The sequence below is a fragment of the Vipera berus genome, assembly GCF_964194415.1.
Source record: "Vipera berus genome assembly, chromosome: 2".
Classification (NCBI taxonomy): domain Eukaryota; kingdom Metazoa; phylum Chordata; class Lepidosauria; order Squamata; family Viperidae; genus Vipera; species Vipera berus.
In genome coordinates this window covers 105285139-105304531 of record NC_138203.1, presented here as the reverse complement: position 1 = coordinate 105304531, position 19393 = coordinate 105285139, and the positions used below count along the sequence as shown (strand labels likewise).

The 19393-nt window shown below is 39.3% G+C and overlaps 1 protein-coding gene across 2 annotated transcripts in view; it reads right to left on the bottom strand.

Moving 5' to 3' along the window:
• The window catches only part of LOC308663445 (tyrosine-protein phosphatase non-receptor type 6-like), a 36311-nt gene that overhangs the window by 9089 nt on the left and 7829 nt on the right, over nucleotides 1-19393 (bottom strand). For both annotated transcript variants that reach the window (XM_081319848.1, XM_081319849.1), the window contains 8 exons: nucleotides 10416-10626; nucleotides 6938-7054; nucleotides 5754-5867; nucleotides 4874-4970; nucleotides 3348-3427; nucleotides 3094-3243; nucleotides 2518-2649; nucleotides 215-369 (listed from right to left, as the gene is read on the bottom strand). In XM_081319848.1, the coding sequence (XP_081175974.1) occupies nucleotides 215-369; nucleotides 2518-2649; nucleotides 3094-3243; nucleotides 3348-3427; nucleotides 4874-4970; nucleotides 5754-5867; nucleotides 6938-7054; nucleotides 10416-10626 (1056 nt within the window). The remainder of the gene's footprint in view (nucleotides 1-214; nucleotides 370-2517; nucleotides 2650-3093; nucleotides 3244-3347; nucleotides 3428-4873; nucleotides 4971-5753; nucleotides 5868-6937; nucleotides 7055-10415; nucleotides 10627-19393) is intronic.

Genomic DNA, 19393 nt, shown 5'->3' with positions numbered 1-19393 from the left:
GGAATCGTTTCTTTGTATCTATTTCTTTTTTATTTTTATTTACTTTTTCTCTTTCTTGTACTTTTAGCTTTCTGTTGGGTTTCTTTTTTCTTTCCTTTTATTAGTTTGTATTAATTCTTATCTTCTTTTTTAAAAAAAATTTCTGGAACCCAGATAAATAAAATGCCCAGTGGTATATCTCACAATATGCCCTCATTAGCAGCAGATCACTCACCTGCAGTGCACTATGATGGGACCAGCTCTTGGGACGCTCTCCTGCATCCGATTGACTTCGTCAAGGAAGTTAAGAACCCCACCAGGCTCACTGGGCACTCCATGGTCTGGCCAGCTCAGGTATTGGTAATGCCAGATCTCTCTCACAGCCTCATCCTAATATGTGAATACAAAAGCACATCCTTTTATTCTGCTCCTGCTCTTCCATCCTGCTTGCACACACGCGCACGCGCACACACACAGACAGCTACCAATACTGACAGTAGAAGAGTTTTTCTCTTTTTCTGCCAGCCAGCCAGAAATTTCATGAGGACAAAGAAGGTTTCCTCTGCAAGTCCCATTGAAGAACTGATGTTCCAGCTCTTGGTATATTTGGACTCCATGCATTGGGCATCATAATGGCTTGGTTCATTAGTTGTGGAGCAAACAAAGTGCCAAAAAGCAAATAAATAAAAAAGGGTGTTTTGAGATCTACTTTCCCCCAAAATCTGGCAGAATATTTCTGCAACGGGAGAGTACTTGCAATCTTAATGAAGTTGTTTCAAAGTGTTCTGAATGAAGCGTGCTCAATTTTTAAACATTAGAAGATGCAAGGAAGAGGAATAAATGTTTCTTTTCCTCCTCTTAAACATCCACTTGGGACTTGTATCATGAAAAATTGATCCTGTATTAAGCTGAAGATGGAACCAATTGTTCACTTGCATGCACAGATCAATTTTGCCTCAGTTTTTTTACTTTTAAAATGATCATTTTCTATTTTCCTGAAAAGATATTCCTTATTTTCAAGGATCGTGCAGCTCTTTCACAAATACCATGCAGCTCTTTTAAGTGTGAAGTGTTTAGGTTTTTGATGCTCCCTGAAACTGTTGTTTTCCTGCAGACATTTCATTACCAGGATAGGTATCATCAACAAGAGAGGGAAAGTAGGGTTTGCTGGTTCTTTACCTACAGCAGATTTCCTCCTTATCGGGTCTTTCGTTAAACTGCTGTTTCCAATGTTTTCTCTGCTGCTGTTTCCTGCTTCTCTGGACCAGCAGCCCCAAACCTTTTGGGCATCAGGGACCAGTAATATGGAAAGGGTTCTCCATTGACTGGAGGAGGTGTGGTTTTGCATGCTGGCTCCATACTGCGGATGGGGCTTCGCTTGTTTGCACGGACCAGTTGCTGGCTTGCCTTGGTCCACCGGCTGGGGGCTGGGGGGCCCTGTTCTAGACTGAACTGCCAACTCCTCTACTATATTGTCTCATCCAGTTTGCGAGGTGATGAATGTCAAACTCCATTTCTTTGCATTACCTGTTTCTGCACTTACACACACCTTCATGTTAGCCCTGTCCACTAGATTTCCATCTGCCACTTTGTGCATCCAAATGAACCCACAAAAATGAGCAGATCCGGTCAGCAATGGCTGAACCACACATGCTTTCTTTAGACCTTTAAACTTCCGTGTTCTCGCTCCTCTTTAATATAATTCTCCAATGAGGAAAAGCAGGGCACTTGGCCCCAGTGATGTTCTTTGGAGTTGGTTTTCTACCCCCATTGTCCAACCGGGCTAAAAAGAATGATGCCTCCCATCAGAGCAGAGGGCTCCCCCCCACACACACACACTTTCTGGTGGTGTTCTTTTTTTATTGAAAAGTTACTAAGGTTGGAAGAGAGATGGAGACATGGGAGTATTTATTTTTCCTCCCTGCACTATTCTCACATCAGCCTTAGCACATGATACGGTAGTGAACGCCATGTTACACTGTAGACAAAGTAATTCTGTCACTGGTGTTTGAGGAGTAAAACGTGGGTTCCAAGGGGGTGCTGCATCTGCCCAAAATGAAGCCTTCTCATCTCCCTGTTGATATAGCTACGAGTTCTTCCAAATGACCCATTAGGGATGTGGGCATGGCTTCTCGTGCTATGTCCCTGCTCTTCTGAGTTGCTGACTACATGAGGATCCTCCATGACCCAAACTCTAGCAAATATTTGTCACTATACTTGACCCTTGCAATTGGGCGGGGGGGGGAGGGGGACAAACCTCTAGGAAAGCTTGCACTGAGATACCAAACACCATTGAGAATGAAGGCTTTCAATCAACAGCTGGAAGGAAATAAAGAGGTGTCCATTCAGCCAAGATCTTTTGTGTGAAATTATTATCAAAAGGACTCCTATTCAGACTAGCTCAAAGGATGAACAGACCAAGCTCGGAAACAAAGAGTATTATTCTTCTGTCTCTTTTTCATTTCTTAGTTCCCACCAAGGTTTGGAGTCAAAGTTGGTTGGTTGAGGGAAATGCTCTAAGAGGCTTCAGGTACTCACATTATTGATTGGTGAAAGCCGAAGTTGCCGGAGTTTATAGTCCATCGCCTCACGGTCTCCAATATTTTCTACAATATATGGCCCGTACTGTTTGCTGCTTCCTACGTCTGGCCAGTAGGGAACACATTTATTCTATTAGGAAACCAGAAAAAGATAAGGGAGAGGGACTGGAAGAGCACCATGGGAACTTTATTTAAATTTAAACCTTCATTAAAAGCAATTAAACAAGTTTACAGGTTCCTCCTTAAGTGCAACTTTGGAGCAGTTTTTGGGGTAGCCAAAGTGATTTTAGTAAGTCCATATCTCTGTCCTTTTTGGTCCTCTCCCTGAATTTCTCTCATCAGCACAGATAGTTTATGCTGAGGTCATATTTTGGAGATAGCAACATCTCCTTCTCTCTCTTTCTCACTCTCACTCTCACTCTCTCACTCTCTCACTCTCTCTCTCTCTCTCACTCTATCTGTCTGTCTGTCTGTCTGTCTGTCTGTCTGTCTGTCTGTCTGTCTGTCTATCTATCTATCTATCTATCTATCTATCTATCTATCTATCTATCTATCTATCTATCTATCTACTTACCCTTCCTTTCTCCACTTCCCGAGTGGTCATCACAATGATGCGTGAATTTTCTTGCCATACCATCTGCCAGAAATCATTAATGGTGGCCTCCAGGCAACCTTGGCTGGCAATATAGGTTTTACTGCATTCCTCCGGACCGAATAGCTCATTCTGCCAAGGAATAAAGAGATGAGATTTAAAAAAAAAATCCTCAAGGAATAAATCCATCCCATCCCTTCTTTTCTCTAGGTATTACAGTGTAAACTAATCCTTACTTTGATGTAGTTGGCATTGATATAATCCGCTCCAGGAAGATTCACATCTCTGTCTTGAAGAATGACTCTGGAGTGGTCAACTGGAACATCAGACAAGCAACATGTCACTGAAGAATCACACTTTAGTAAATTTTCTAGATACAAATGGTAGCTTTTATTTCCTATGACCCATCTGAAGCATCTGAAAACACAGGACTGAAATTCTTATTTCCAAAGTACCGCTGGCAAATTCTCTGACTTCAATAACACTACTTAATCGGAATGCAAGGTTTTATTCTTTCATTCCTCTACTTCAGACATGTCTAACACAAGGCCCGGGGGGCCAGATCCGGCCCGCGAAGTGGTTTCATGCGGCCCGCAAAGCCATCCTGGAAACAGTGAGGGAACAGCCCCCACTGCCTTGGCCCTGGCCCAGAGACCCTCCTTCTGCCAGAAACCCTCAGATCTGTCCCACTCCTGCCCAGGCCCCCATAGGTACCCTTGATGCGAACGATGTAGAGTTGGCCACGCCCACCCAGTAGGCCATACGCACTCTAGCCACGCCCACCCAGTAGGCCACGCCCACCCTGGCCATACCCACCCGGCCCCCTGAGGGCAAGCGCAATGCTGATGCGGCCCTCGATGAAATTGAGTTTGACACCCCTGTCTACTTCTTTCTTTTCAAGGAGATTCTAATATCCTGCAGAAAAAAACAGAGGTAATTGTGCCTTTCCTTCTACACCCAGGGAGAGAGAGAGAGAAAGAGAGAAAATAGAAAAGAAAAACCCTCAGAGGGTCTTGCTTGGCAGTGAGGAGAAAGAATAGCAGTTAAACAAAGCTGGTATACCAAAGAAAGCCATTGCAGCCACCATATTCTGGTGACTTCAGAGTTGAAGGGATGGGAGGAAACTGGAGAACCATATTACTGGGAAGGAGAGGCTGGTGGGAATTACTCTCATGAGAAACTGGTTACTCACCAACCCCATGGAAGAAACTCAAAGTGCTTGAATTGCGTTATTGCTCCTCCCTCTCTAGTTTTAGTCACCTTCTATTATTTTCTCACATTTATCTTCTTGTTTTAGATTTTAATACATAGCCTTGTTTTAATCATTTAAAGGTATTTGCTAGTTTTATATTATTTTATTCTGATATGGAGCATTTTTTCATTCTCAACTCAAATTTTATAGAAAATTAAATATCTTTGCTAATTACCCCAAATTGCTCTAATTGAAAAAAAATCCTTTGAATATTTGGGCATCCAAGCTGGAAGAAATTCAACTTGACTAGCCATAAAGAGAAAAGCTAGTTCATAAGTCAATAGATCTATGAAAGGTTGTGTAACATCCAATAAAATGCTAACCAGACTTTTGCTTTTAAGCTAAACAGTATATTTTTAAGGAACTGTGTTTTTCCTTTCCTTTCCTTTTCTTTTTTGAAAAACAGAGATACACTTGTAATATTTCAACTGCAGGCAGACGAGTATTTATATCTTTGTTATCCGATTATGTTATATGCACAGGCTAAGCAAGCTTGAACTCCAGACTCACAGGGCAAGATATTCTTATAGCGATTCTTGCTCTTATTTTCTGGTCTTTGACCCTCGTGTCGATCATACAAGTTCTTCGTCTCTTGTTTCTGCAGGCTCTGAAGGAAGAAATGAAGAGAGGTTTTAATAATGCAAATGTAGCTGATAGCTAAAAGCACATCTATATTTTAAAAAGAGATGGGGAAAAATAAATCCTCAAATACTTAAATTGTTCAGTTAATGGATGTGTTGAATTTCACAATTACTGTATGACTATTGATTACATCCCTGTTGGCTAAGGCCACCTCACATCAGGAAAGTATGGAGACTAATGGTTTCTCTGATAAGGAAATGAATTTCTGCTTGAGACCCCATTGGTCTGAATCCTAATCCTAATGTGGGTAAGGAAATTCTGACTTTCAGATGTTGCTGAATTACAGCTCCCTGTATTCACGTTCATTGGGGCTCCTAGAGGCTCCAGAAATAGTGTATGGATCTTTGGATTGTAGCATTGAATCTAGAGCAGACATGCCGGATTCGGCCCGCGAAGTGGTTTCATGCGGCCCGCGAAGCCATCCTGGAAACAGTGAGGGAACGGCCCCCTCTGCCTTGGCTTTGGCCCAGAGACCCTCCTGCCAGAGACCTTCAGATCTGTCCCTCTCCTGCCCAGGCCCCTATAGGCACCCTTGATGCATATGATGTAGAGCTGGACACGCCCACCCAGTAGGCCATATGCACTCTAGACACGCCCACCCAGTAGGCCACGTCCACCCAGGCCATACCCACCTGGCCCCCTGAGGGCAACCGCAATGCTGATGCGGCCCTCAATGAAATTGAGTTTGACACCCCTGATCTAGAGGCTAAAACACAAGGAATAATTCACTGCAGAAAACTCTACTCACATCAAACTCCTCCCAGAAACCACCTTTGTTTGCCTCTTCTGCTTGACTCCTCCTTTTGAGCATTTCCACTCTGTTTTCAATGTCAGCTGCGTTCACTCGAGTGGCATTGAAAGGCTTGGAGAGGGAATGAGAGAATGAAATGAAAAAAGAGAGGGGGGAAAAAGGAATGTTGAGACAGAGACTTGCAAGTAAGAGCACCAAGGTGCCCATCAATATTTTCCTTATCAATTTCACTTGCCACTGGTCAGATGCCTACTCCACCCTAATTTAATGTTTTTGGATCTTTTCTTAAATTTATAAAACAAATAATTCTAAGAAACTAGCAGGTTGTAGGCAAAGGATTAGCTTTGGGATAAGTTATATTTCCAAGAATATCTCTGAGGCCTGTAGATGGTCTGTAACTTCCTTAGAAACTAAATACGATCCATAGTTGCAGCCACCCCCAAACTTTGTTTGCAAATGTGACAAATGTGCAGACAGACCAAGATTGCAAGGACCATTGAAAACCAGAGGCAGATAAAGAGACTTTGGGGAAATGGACATATTATAATTGGACATACCAACTAAGACATCATATGAATTTTGTTCCAAATTTTGACTACTTGGCAAAAGAATCTAGGTTTAACCTTACATGTTTAACCTTACCTTACCTAAGTATAGTCTTCTTTAGTCATGTTTTATTGAATAAGTTACTATGAGTAGGCCCATAAATCCTACTAAATCCTACTAAACCATAAACCACAATGACTGATTGTGTAGAACATACAAAGCCAAAATCAAACACATCATATTACTATCTTATTTTTGTGCAAATCTAACTTGTTTCTCTGTTAAGGCTAACTATCAAAGCAAAATTAGTATCTGAGAAAAGAAGTTGATGAATGAAAATTATCAAGGACATAAAGTTAAGATTTATCTGATGCTAAATTTCAGTAGTGGTTTAGAGTTCATTAATTCACCTTGTATACCCACATCTTATAAGCACAATTGGTTTTGTGATTGTCTTTAATTTTGAGAATGTTAAATAATATTGTTGATGCTAAATAATATGACATTTACACACACACAATACATAATGCCTGAATTTACACATCTATATCACTTTCTATAAACTGTATTAGACAACCTAATAAAATTACCTTTTGAACAATGCAGAGATGTTCCATAAGTAATAGTTTATTTACCTGTCTCAAATACACATAATATCCAGATGCCTCCTCAATTCCTGTCTTTTTAAAATGTTCCACTAAGTCAGTCAAACTGAGGAATCTTTCGGTACCCCCAATTGTGTACTGCCCTTTCTAGAAAAATGGAGAAAACAAAAAGCATTATTAGTCTAGTCCCTCATATATGTATCTGCCTTTGTGCCTATGTATACACATACTTAATCTTAACCCATATTTTATTTTTTTACTGAGCTATTATCTTTTTGATCCTGTGGAAAGCTAATCATAATTAATTTAATTAAAACAATTAAATACTATTTTATTCGCATATTGTCTCTGGTTGTGAATCACTAATGTTATCATCTCTTTATGCAAATGTATTTTTAGACAAAATAGTGGATAATTAAAATATTGGTCTCTTCTTAAGATTAATTTTTGTTGGGCTCTGCAAAGCATTCCAAAGGGAAACCAAAGGCTTGGTACAGCAGCTTCAAAAGGCATCCATCCAGACAAAGGTACCTGTGGATACTGTTCTGTAGTGGGTGCCATGTGTAATGACCAGGAGACAACAGTCAGGGTTTAACTCTTTATTGAATACAAGATGGAACTGCTGATCTTTTCCCCCAGGTGCCCTCTTATAGCTTTACCAGATCCCCGCAGTCAGCCAATCCGCTGGCTCTATTTTCCCGCCAGACAGGTGACACTCAACCCGGTGTCCTACTTTTCCCGCCGGACAGGTAGACCAATCAGGTCGCCTGACCCATGCCACCAGCTGTGGAGGTGGCATACACAACACCTACCTTGTTTACAATCTAATAAATTCCATACAGAGCATGTCTGGGACAACCTCTGAACAGTCATGCATGCCTTCTACAAGGGACAGCTTTCACTTTCATTTTGAGGATGAGATCTTTGCTTCCACAAACTGACTCTGCACAGAGTCCTTTTAAATGTTTTAAATAGCTCTTGAAATTTCTCCTTTGTTCTTCTGTTGCTTGATTTTTAATTTTTTGTTGATAGGCACCTCTAACACAGCAAGCTTTTCAATATCCCTGTTAGGTGAAACCACAGGGGCTTCTCCCATCCCGGCCACTAAGGAAAGCCTAATGTAGACTAATGAAGACCAGTCTTTGAGCAAAGGGATAACTTCCTTCCCTTTGAGTCTAAATAGAAAGGCAAAAGACTTTTATTCTTTGAATTTTCTCAGAAGCAGCAGCTGGTTGTTGGGAAGGAAAAGAAGGAATCCTAAGCCCACTCCAAGTTCTGGGGTGAAATCATCCAGGGCCCAGGAAAAATATAATCTAATCCAGATTTCTATGAGCAGTGGATATTAGAGGGAGGTACTAGGTTAGGGTTGCTTTTATTTTGTGTGTCCTCAAGACAAAGAGCCAATTTCTTTCCAAGCTATTCTCCCTTAGGGCCTAATCTTCATATTGTTCCTTTGTTTATCCAACCTCTCCTGAGATTTAATCAAACCTAAGCCAAACACACATCAAAGTTTTCTTTTCTAGAAAATAAAGCTCTTAGTTTTGGCGGGTTGAATCCCGAGTGCCGCGTAGCAGAGTGAGCGCCTGTTACTCGTCCCAGCTTCTGCCCACCTAGCAGTTCGAAAGCACGTAAAAATGCAAGTAGAAAAATAGGGACCACTACGGTGGGAAGGTAACAGTGTTCCGTGCGCCTTTGGCGTCTAGTCATGCCGGCCACATGACCACGGAGACGTCCTCGGACAAGCGCTGGCTCTTCGGCTTTGAAACGGAGATGAGCACCGGCCCCTAGAGTTGGAAACGACTAGCACGCATGTGCGGGGGAACCTTTACCTTTACCTTTAATGATATTGCTTATCCCTTTTTCTCCAGACACTACTGAAAAATAATAATGAAAGATTCCAAAGTTCTTTCTTGTCTCCTGTGTTACTTAACATCTATATAAAACCACTAAGAAGGATGATTTGCAAGTCTGGAGCTAGTTATCATTATTAATGTAGTACTTATATCTCAGGGGCTGCCACAAAGAAGAGAGTGTCAACCTATTCTCAAAAAGCACTTGAAGGCAGGACAAGAAGCAATGGATGGAAACTAATCAAGGAGAGAAGCAACCTAGAACTAAGGAGAAATTTCTTGAGAGTTAGAAACGACTTGCCCCAGAAGTTGTGAGTATTCCAACACTGGAGGTTTTAAGAAGAGATTTGACAGCCATTTGTCTGAAATGTTATAGGGTTATAACCTGCCTGAGCAAGGGGTTGGACTAGAAGACCTCCAAGGTCCCTTCCAACTCTGTTATTTTGTTGCTCAATTATACCATTCCTGTTCTGCAATTTGGGGGGTTCAGATGTCTCCAGATTACAACGAATGGGGTGGTGCTGGTGGAATTTGACATAGACCGGATAGAGGTGTTAATGATTCTAGGAGCTACATTTCAGAATCTGGAAAAAAATATGCATGTTCTGGATTTCATTGCACTCATACTTAAGGGAAGTCTGGGCAACCTTGAATCTGCAGATGATATTGGACATCCTCACAAGATCAATAGCAAGGAGCACTTTATCAGCTTTGGCTGATAAACCAATGTGCCTCTCTACCTGGAGGTAAGAAACCAGGCTTCTAAATTCTCTAAGTAGAGATCAAGTATAACTAATGAACAGTTAATATGATTGCTCTCTGTTTAATAGCTCTCTTCTGGGACACTAAACTGTTGAATCTGGAGGGCTCTTAAGGAAAGCCTCTCCCTAATAGTTAATAGAATATATAGTGGATTGAGATAACAGAATCCTTAGTCTGGCAAGATTTTGTCTATAGGCGTTAAACAATAAAGATCTCAGCTTGGAAGAATAATCACTTCCCATTCTTGGTTTGGGGCCTGACAGCAATGAAGTATGTCTAGAGAAGTGAAATCTTCAGGTTTCACCAGAAGTTTTAGACTTTTAACCACCTCCTCAGGGTCTCCAGATGAATAAATAAAATCTCAGCTGTGGGGGCAGTATTAAGAAAAGCTATTTTCTGTTTTGACTGTGAGGCGCCATTTGCGGTATACTATAGATTCAGCGGCTTCCATTTGAGCACAGATGAAACCCAGAGACATAGTCAAGCTCTTTGCTTGATCTAGCAGGTATTAGTTTCTCCCCTGTCTAAGGAAAAGTCACATTCCTTCTCTACTTCACCAGGCCCACATCTTGGTTCACATGAGGATCCAGCTCCTGAATCTCAAGGAGACTCGACTACAGCTATCTTTGTCATCTTCTATGGCCAAACAAGGTTTTTTTGAGAACCTGATCCCTTTTTTTTGTTTAAAGTGCAAATAACTTTTCATTGATAAAGATATATTGCATGGGTGCAAATGTGAAATATTGTAAATCAATTTATAAAATGTTAAGGGTCACAGGTTCCTGATTGGATAGTCATCTGAAACCATGTAAGAAGGTGAAAATGGTTTGTATATCATCTTGCAGGGACTGAAGTCGACTCTATCTCCTCCTTTACCTTCTCTCCCACCTTCTCACCTCACACATAATCTTGATATGGGTAACTTTAAGTCGTTCTTGGCTGTGGGCTCCAGTAACATCAGTCCTAGGTTTAGGCTGGTCAGTCAAGACAGACAGCACAAAATCACCAGGCTTGCTAAGGCTCTCACGCACTAAGAAGGTCCACGGTGCAGTCTTGGCTTGGAGTAAAGCCTCAGCTGCTGGACCAGAAAGATGTCCATGGTACCACCTGAGGAAAAAGAGAGGTTAAATAAACAACCGATTTCTAGAATGGTTAAAAAGAATAAAAGTGACTGGAATGTAATTAGGCTAATGGAAAATTTGGATCATGACCAAGAAGGAACAGAGATTAAAAACAATTCTTAGCAAAGCTACATGAATCAACATAAAGATGTTAAGTTTTGTTTTAGCTTTGTTTTATGTAAACAGTGAAACAAATCTAGCCATAATTCTTATTTGTACTGATTATTTTCCTCCCTGATAAGATAAATGTGCACGTATAGATTTTAAAATGTTGATTAATAAGGATGGTTTTGTTTTTGTTCTATATACGTTGTTGTCTGCTTTACCATTTAGCATTCAGTAAAGTCATCCTAATATTTTTACCCAAATCTCAGTAAATTAAAAAATGAAAAACAGCCTGTCTGAAAAAAACAGAAAAACCTTTTATTATGGGAAAAGGAATCAAGGCAGCAAGTGTTAAGGACATCATAAACTACATGGAGAAAATAAAACAATATGATCTACTCAAAGCTAGTTTTGGGGTGATGTAGATAATGGCAGAGATCCAGTTCATAAAAAAAAATCACCTCAGTTTAAAAGTGAGGAAAAAGCTCTCCAATAGGATTTTCCTACATTTTGTAGGGCATTATGACTTGCGACCATAACTGAACCCAAAGTTTCCATTACTAAGCAAGTGTTAAGTGAGTTTTGCCCCATTTTACAACCTTTTTTGCCACAGTAGTTAAGCAAATACATTGTGGTTGCTAAGTGAATCATGCGATCATTAAGTGAATCTGGCTTCCCCCCCTTATTGACTTTGTTTGTCAGAAGCTGGCTGGGAAGGTTACCAGTGGTGATCACATGACCCTGGAACAGTTCAACCGTCATAAATACATGCTACTTGCCAAGAGCCTGGATTCTGATCACATGACCCTGCTGCAACAAACGTTAAGTGTGAAAGCCGGTCATGAGCCACTTTTTTCAGTGCTGTTGTAACTTTGAATGGTCACTAAATGAATGGTTGTTAAGTTGAGTACTACCTGCATTGTATCTCAGTATCTCAAGATTTTCCAGAGATCTTGATCTCAGCCTAGAATTAGCCAGATGGGCTACAAAAACCAAACAAAAACTTTAACAGAATTATATATTAAAATGTTTTAAAAGGTTAAATTTTCAGTTACAATATTGAAAATTATTTTAAAGGCAGTAGCAAATGGTACTAATACATAAGATTGTTAACATTTAGTCAGCACATGGGAAGCAGCATTCTAGCAATTTCCTATATAATATCTCACTAGCTCTTAGCACAACATGAGGTAAATCTGTTCCCTCACTGTGGATGAGCTGCTGAGGCCAGCATCCCCCAAACCATGTTTACCAGGTCTATGCAAAGGTAATCAAGAAAACTTGTTCATACAAAATCTTGCCAGGCAAACAGGCAACTTTACCCAATGGAATAAATAACCCAGGAATGTATGTGTCTGGGTGTGGGTGTGGGTGTGTTCCGTTCCCAAGTCAAATGTCCTCTGAGTCTTCCTTTCCTGGGTTTCTGGAAATATCACAGGTAAAACTTATCATGTAATGGCATGACTGTCAATCGCCTTTCAGCAATAAATTTAGTTGTCATGACACAATAGCTATGTAAGGAATAGGAGGAGAAAACTCCAATTTCACCTTGTTGGGTTCTTCTACCAATACTAGGGGGTCTCCCAACCCCCAATCCATGGACCTGCACTCGTCCACAGCATGCCAGAAACTGGACCACACAAACAAGTGAAGCCCCATCCACGGGATGCAGGCAGCACGCAAAACCACGCCCCCTTCAGTCCGCGGAAAACCCTCTCCACGGAACTGGTCCCTGGTGCCCAAAAGGCTGGGGGCTGCTGGCCAATACAGATGTGCTGCAAACAAAGTTGGGTTACTTCATCTGATTCTATGACATTGGATTTCCATTTAGTCAGCTACCAAATGTCAGACCAAATTCTAAAATTTACAACCCTTTTTATATTTCCCCTAACTTCATTCAGTGTCAGTGCATACCTGACTGTAGATTACATAAACATTCTCTGAGCATGAAATGTATCTGCAAAATGAAAATGTTGGATCTTTCTCTGAAATTAAAGTGCTTAGGAATTTATGTAATGAGCCCCAATGAATTACATACCAACTTTGCAACAAAAGGAAAACAAATATGAATTTTGTCATTCTGTTGCACACTCCATGATTAATAATAGGGCTTTTTTCAGATGACGATGACCATTTGGAATGAAGGAAAAAATCAACATTCTTCTCAGTGAACCTTATTGTCTCACATATGAAACCCAAAATCAGATTAGTATATAGCATCATTGACTGGCAAAAAAATGGGGGAAAATCCTCTTATGGAGGGGATTTTTCTTCTTCTCTTAATTACACAAATTATGATAGTCCTTGACTTACAACTGTAATGAAGCCTGGTCACTGATCTGATTTTAAGAATCCTTTTTGTGGCAGTTATTAAGCAAACACTGTGGTTGTTAAGCAGACCCATTGTTCACTATGGGGCATTTTTGTTGAAAACCAAAAGTAAACAATGTAAAATGTTGTAAATCGTGATCACCAGACCAAGGGACGTTGCAAATGGTTATAAATGCAACCCAGTTGCCGAGTGTTGAGTATTGATTATTGGCTTTCAAACAGACATGAACTTTAATCTTTTCCCACTTAAATGTGACATTAACAAGAGAACTTTCACCTCTACCACCTGATAAACGTTATTCACAGTAGGCATTGGAGGCATATTGAATACGTGGGATGGAAAATATGTTAGTACTGGAAGACAATAAATGTGTCCAGGTACATTAGAAGAAATGGAAGAGGAGGTTATATCCTTCAGTTGTCCATTCTGCAAAATGATTTATTACTACCACTCATTGATATATACCTGCTAGGTCAGAAACAGAAAATGCATCTCGGATATGTTCAACGCAAGCTAAATTTGGCTCAGCTGTCTTTTATATAGAAGACCATTGACAGAGCAATCTAAACTTTCATATTTATTTTTACCTATTATTTTACTTTTGTTTTTGGTTTATAAATAAATTAAATAACTGTGTTCTTTGCTACAGCTTTCAGCTTTATGTTGTCCTGGGAAAGTATGCACTGTTCAAATTCTTTATGATACACCAGCTGGTACATAGAACAGTAGAGCTGCAAAAAAAAAATGGATCATCCAGAAGCACAGGTGTTTATGAAACACAGAATTGACTTCTGTCACCCTATTAGAAAACTAATATTCTTAATTAATGTCCTTATCCCCAAAGCAACCTCAACTGGTTTAAATAGGCTTTTGGCCATATTTAAAGAAAAAGTACAGTGTGTTACCATATTCACCGACATTTAGTTACTTTCTGATTTATTTCCATTTGCAAAAACATAATTAACTGCCTGAGTGATTTCTTTCTGTGAAACACACACACACACACACACACACACACACACACACAGAGAGAGAGAGAGAGAGAGAGAGAGAGAGAGAGAGAGAGAGAGAGAGAGAGAGAGAGAGAGAGTGACTTGCTACTTTGAAGCAACCTGGCTGTGTTGATTTAGCCAGCATATTAAAATCTGATGCTGATCAAAAAAAATATGTGGCCCACTAAACAAGAACCCTATACAATCCTGTCTTAATTCACAGAACTAGCATCCCTCATAAAAGTTACACCTGGATAGTTCATAATATAAAAAGTAAATCCATACAAATAGAACATGATCTAAAATGCTAAACAGGAAAAAAGCAGAATAAACTGAAGTAAAGCCAGGGGGCAGGGAAGAATATAACGCTACAGACGTAGAAAGTAAGAAGCATCAAATGAATCTCAGCTAGGAGGGCACATCTCAAACTCAGTGAGGATCGCAGCATCTCGGGTAGCGGGGCAGTGAGAAAAAGGAGGAAGTTTTATGACTGAGACATCCTGCTTGTGTTCCCAACTAAAGTTGCCCTGGTACCTCACAGCCATGACTAGCCCAAGGCTCTCAACTGCACATTCGTGGCCAAAATAAGAGTTGAATGGGTGGTTTCCCAAATCAAAGCTAATGCTGCTATGTGGGACCTATGTTTGTCAGGTCAGTGCTGAACGTTGCTGACTCTTCAACTGCTCGCTCTCTATATAAAATGTTATTAATTTTATTTCTTAATAAAATACAAGTGACTCAGTGCCACCTAAAACCTTCAAGCCATTCCCCTGATTACAGAATTCCACCTCAAGAGTTCTTCATCTGGAAAAATAACAACTTTGTAAAACAGGTTTTAATTTTCTTGCAATATCCTTCTAGGAGATGAGCTGAAATCTTGAAATGTGGTTTTCTCAACAGCATTTTCTGAATCCACTATTGGCGCTTATTTTTCTTCCAGATTATAAATAGTAATAAGTCATTATTCTTTAACACCACAGTAAGGCGTGCACTTTTCTGATTACATAAATAATGTCACAATCTGATAAAGCTATTATATGTAGCTATTATTGTATTTCTTCCAAAACTAAGTGTTAAAACTTGGAAGGAGGCAAAACAAAACTTGCATAAAAATGTCTGTCTCCTAAATGGACATTTTTCATTCAATAACCGATTCCACAGATCATCTCAGACTCTGAAATTGTGGAACTTATAAGAGTAATGGATCAGTCTAATTTTTCTAACTGCTACCATTTACCTATATTAAGACCCTTTTCTTTGTCTTAATGGAGCATATCTTTACTTGAGTAATTGCACATGTTTTGCTAGAAAGGTGCTATTTCATATGACATGAAATAAGATATATTTCACATACTGTGTATCTTATTCTCAGTTCGAGTAAAAAAAGTCTTAAATCTTTAATTTTTTAAATTGTACAATAGGTTTTACAAAGTAATTTGTCAACTGCCAACACATATCTTGATTAATTAGATATCAAATATGCTAATGAAACATTTGCTTTTAATGGTCTTTTAATTGTAATGTATTATTACAATAGGAAATGAAAAACTGATTTCAATATACTTTCTAGATTGTTCTAAAATAACTAGCTCCCCACCCTGCTTCCCAGCTGAAATTATATTGTTGTTTTTGTCATCTTGCAATTATTCCACTCTTTTCAAAGGCATTATAGGAAATGTTGAAATTTATAAATAAACACATAATTGAATACTGTTCTTAAACTGTTACCCCAACTGTGGTCATTTCTGCAGCATGTTGACCTGGCAAGGCTCCAGATGCTTCAGACAATCCACAATACGACAATTATGATTTTACAGGCTCTAAAAGATCAGGAATTTATAACTGCTCTTATTCATGCCACGTTGATTTACAATGTACTTATGGATATCATCAAAGGTACTAAGCAAATTGGAGTCGATTTATTTAGAAGATTATTTCCTCCTGAAAAACTCTGCCTAGTCTATATAAAAAGCTGGAAGTTTGGTATCCATCCAAAGTGAGTCTTCTTGATAACCACTTTCTTCTTCCTCCTCTGGTTCTTAACTTCACAGTTTTGCCCAGTTCTATTTAGTTCATTTTCTAATTGGTTCAGAGTCCAACCTTTCTGGACTCAGGTTTTAGCTGCATATATTACATTTAATACTGGTTTTAAAGAACAGGTTTATTTTTAAATACTGCTTTCAATTATTTTTGTTAGTGATTTTGAATATTTTAAGCTGATATCACTAACTTGCAATATGAGTAACAGCATTTATGAAGGCCACAGCAATTTAATGCCTTCTATTTTATTTTTGCATGATCCTTACACAATGAAGAAATCGGTTTTGATTTCTAAATACAGAGTTCTTGGGCTGGATCGGAGTGGGAAGCAAAACAATCAGAGGCAAGGCAAGATGCAGGAGTCATGAAATTGGGAGGGGTTCTCAGAGAGGTTATGTTTACTAGCCTGAACTACTGAAATATGACAATCTAGAATCACATTGTAATGTTTGCCACTTTCTGTTGAGGAAAAAGTAATTGTTGTGGATGGAGGTTTACAATTAACATGTTGAGTTTACATCCATTATTTCAATTAGCTTTCCAAAGAAACAGTAGAGCAAGTCAGAGATTATCACATTATTTATATTTTTCACTTCTACAGTTAGGAGATGGACTGTGGAGACCCTAACATAAAGAAGAATAAACACTGGATAGTATTAAGAGAATAGTTTCTCACAGCCTGCTTGTTTGTGTGTTTAGTTATATTCTGCCTTTTTTACTTTTACAAATAACTCAAGTTGGTGAACATATCCAACACACTTCCTCCTATTTTTCCCACAACAACCTTGTGAGGTAGGATGGACTGAGAGAGAATGACTAGTTAATCACCCAGTTGGTTTTCATGGCTAAAGCAGGACTAGAACTCACATTCTCCTGCTTTCTAGCCTGATGCCTTCACCCACTAGACCAAATTGCGTCTCAAATTATACTCTTATACGAAAATCATATTGTTAAAAAATTGAGAGATTAGATCAATCCTATACATATTTGTGAATAATCCTGATAGCCTAACCAGAGTTTGATAAATGGTCATTTAATGCACTCATTAGGCTACAAATTTAACTCACTGGTCTATAGTTCATGTACACCTGATTAGGGTCATATGAAATGAATTTCGTTGAAGAGAATAATACAATAAATGCAATCGCTGAAGTTTTTATTAGTGTGGGGAATTTTAGACATCACACTGCCTTTGTTTTAGAATCTTTTTTTTAAATAGAAGGAGGGAATCTGTGCTTCTGCAGAAGAGGCTAAACTACAAGTCCCAGCAACCTCAACCAGCAATGATGAGGGAAGGTGGAAGCTATATCTTGACAAATACCTCCGTTCCAAAAGATGTTCCAAACTATGGAACTGCTGGGTAGGAAATTAACCAAGCTATCATTTGCTAAGTGAGCCTCTTTCCCCCTCAGAGAGGAAACAGTTAAACTCAGTGGACCAAGCGGAGGGGAAGCCACGTGATGGAAAATCTTGGGTGGTTGGTGGGGAGGGAGGCTGAGTTTTCGTAAGAGCCTGGAGGACAGAACTTTCCAACCGCAAGGGAGGAAGCAGCAAGCTCCCTGGCCAACTGCTGCCTTTGGATGCGAGCAGGCCTGCACACAGAGACCTAGAGAGGATAAATAAACTCATTCTTTTCAAGGGCACAGCAGTTTGTTCTGGAACAGGACAAAAAACCCAGCCCTGTCTCATGAATGGCTTAACATACCATAGAACATAGAATCAGAGGGCTGGAACTGTCCATGACCAACATGAACAAAAGCCACACATTTTAATACAATTTCTAGATGGGTGGCAGTAAGAAAACAAAGAGTCATAGGGCATCATAATGACAAACAAATTTCCAGAAAGGTTGATGCCATCATAAGGCTTCCAAGCTTGCAACAAAAGAAGAAATATGAAATATACCTGTGAAAATAGAAAGTTTGACCGTGGACAAATGATTTGCTTGATACCTGCTTCTTATTGACACCATAATCTTTGCATTTTAACAATGTGCCCAAAATAACAAATCAGTGAAACAAAAGAAATCTCATTTCCAAATGTAAGTCACACCAATATTGAAACATCACATGACAAAATGTAGTATGTGCTCTATAACCTACTGTCTTAGGACTTAGGGAATCTCTCAGCTTAAGAAAGCTCGAAAAGTAAAAGGGGAACAATGCTGAGAGGAAAGTTAATCATTCATTAGACCCCATAGTAAAAGAACAAAGGACATGTAAGCATACATTATATACAGTAGGACACATTTATTTATATACTTCTAAACATTGATTAGCTTTTTTCAGGTGTTATGAAAAGAACTACACCATATCTCCATTCAGAAATACTCAGGATCTGTGGATTCTTTCCACTTGAGTGAATGCTTGATTTTCCAGGGTCCTCCTGACATTGTCAGAAAGCAGGCACTGAGAGAAGTCCTGCCCCACAGACGTCCACAAGGAGGCCTGGGAATAGCATACTGGACCATGTACTCTTTTGTACATGAATAAAATCATCCTGTTTGTAAGTGGGCCTGAAGAGGTTTTCTACTTAAGCAATGGTGCAGTTCATTTGTAGGTGTGAGTGGAATGAAAGCACAGTGGTATGCCCTGATGGATATGTATTAATATTATATAAGCATATAAAGTATATCTGTTGCTGGATAAGTGGAACATAAGCCTTTTTAGATTTCGGAAGCTTCCACAAGAGATCCAGAGTCATTAATAATGAGGGAGACTGGAGTTATATGGGAAATGAAGAAACATAGCTGCAGCTAAAGAATGTCAGCGTTAGAGAAAATTTTAGCCAACCCTTTGGCTCAGCATCCCACAACTGTATAGCAGCAAAAGTCAGGAACAAGACACCCTGCCCACATGTGGCTAATTACTTTTTGGGACTCTGTGTCTCCTTTCTTCTTTTCATTTTGAGAATTTCCTTACAATTGCCCTATTAGATCATGCTGATTTCTTCCTAGTTCCTTTCCTTTTAATAAAGGAACTATTTCCAGTATCTTTAAAATTCTCATTAGCATTTCTTCTTTATTATTTATATATTATTTAAATTTTTTAAAAAAATATCTCTGCACTATTTATATGCATAATGGCTTATGCAGACGTAGTAACTTTTCCAGACAGTTCAGTGCTATGCATTCCCTACTGAATATGCACCAAAGATTATTTCTGCGTAGAGAAGCAGCCATTATTTTATGAGCAATATTTAAGTGACCCATTCGTGCAAGATTCACCACATGCTTAGGCTTAAAATCTTTCAGTCCAAAAATTGAATATATCTCTCTATATTTC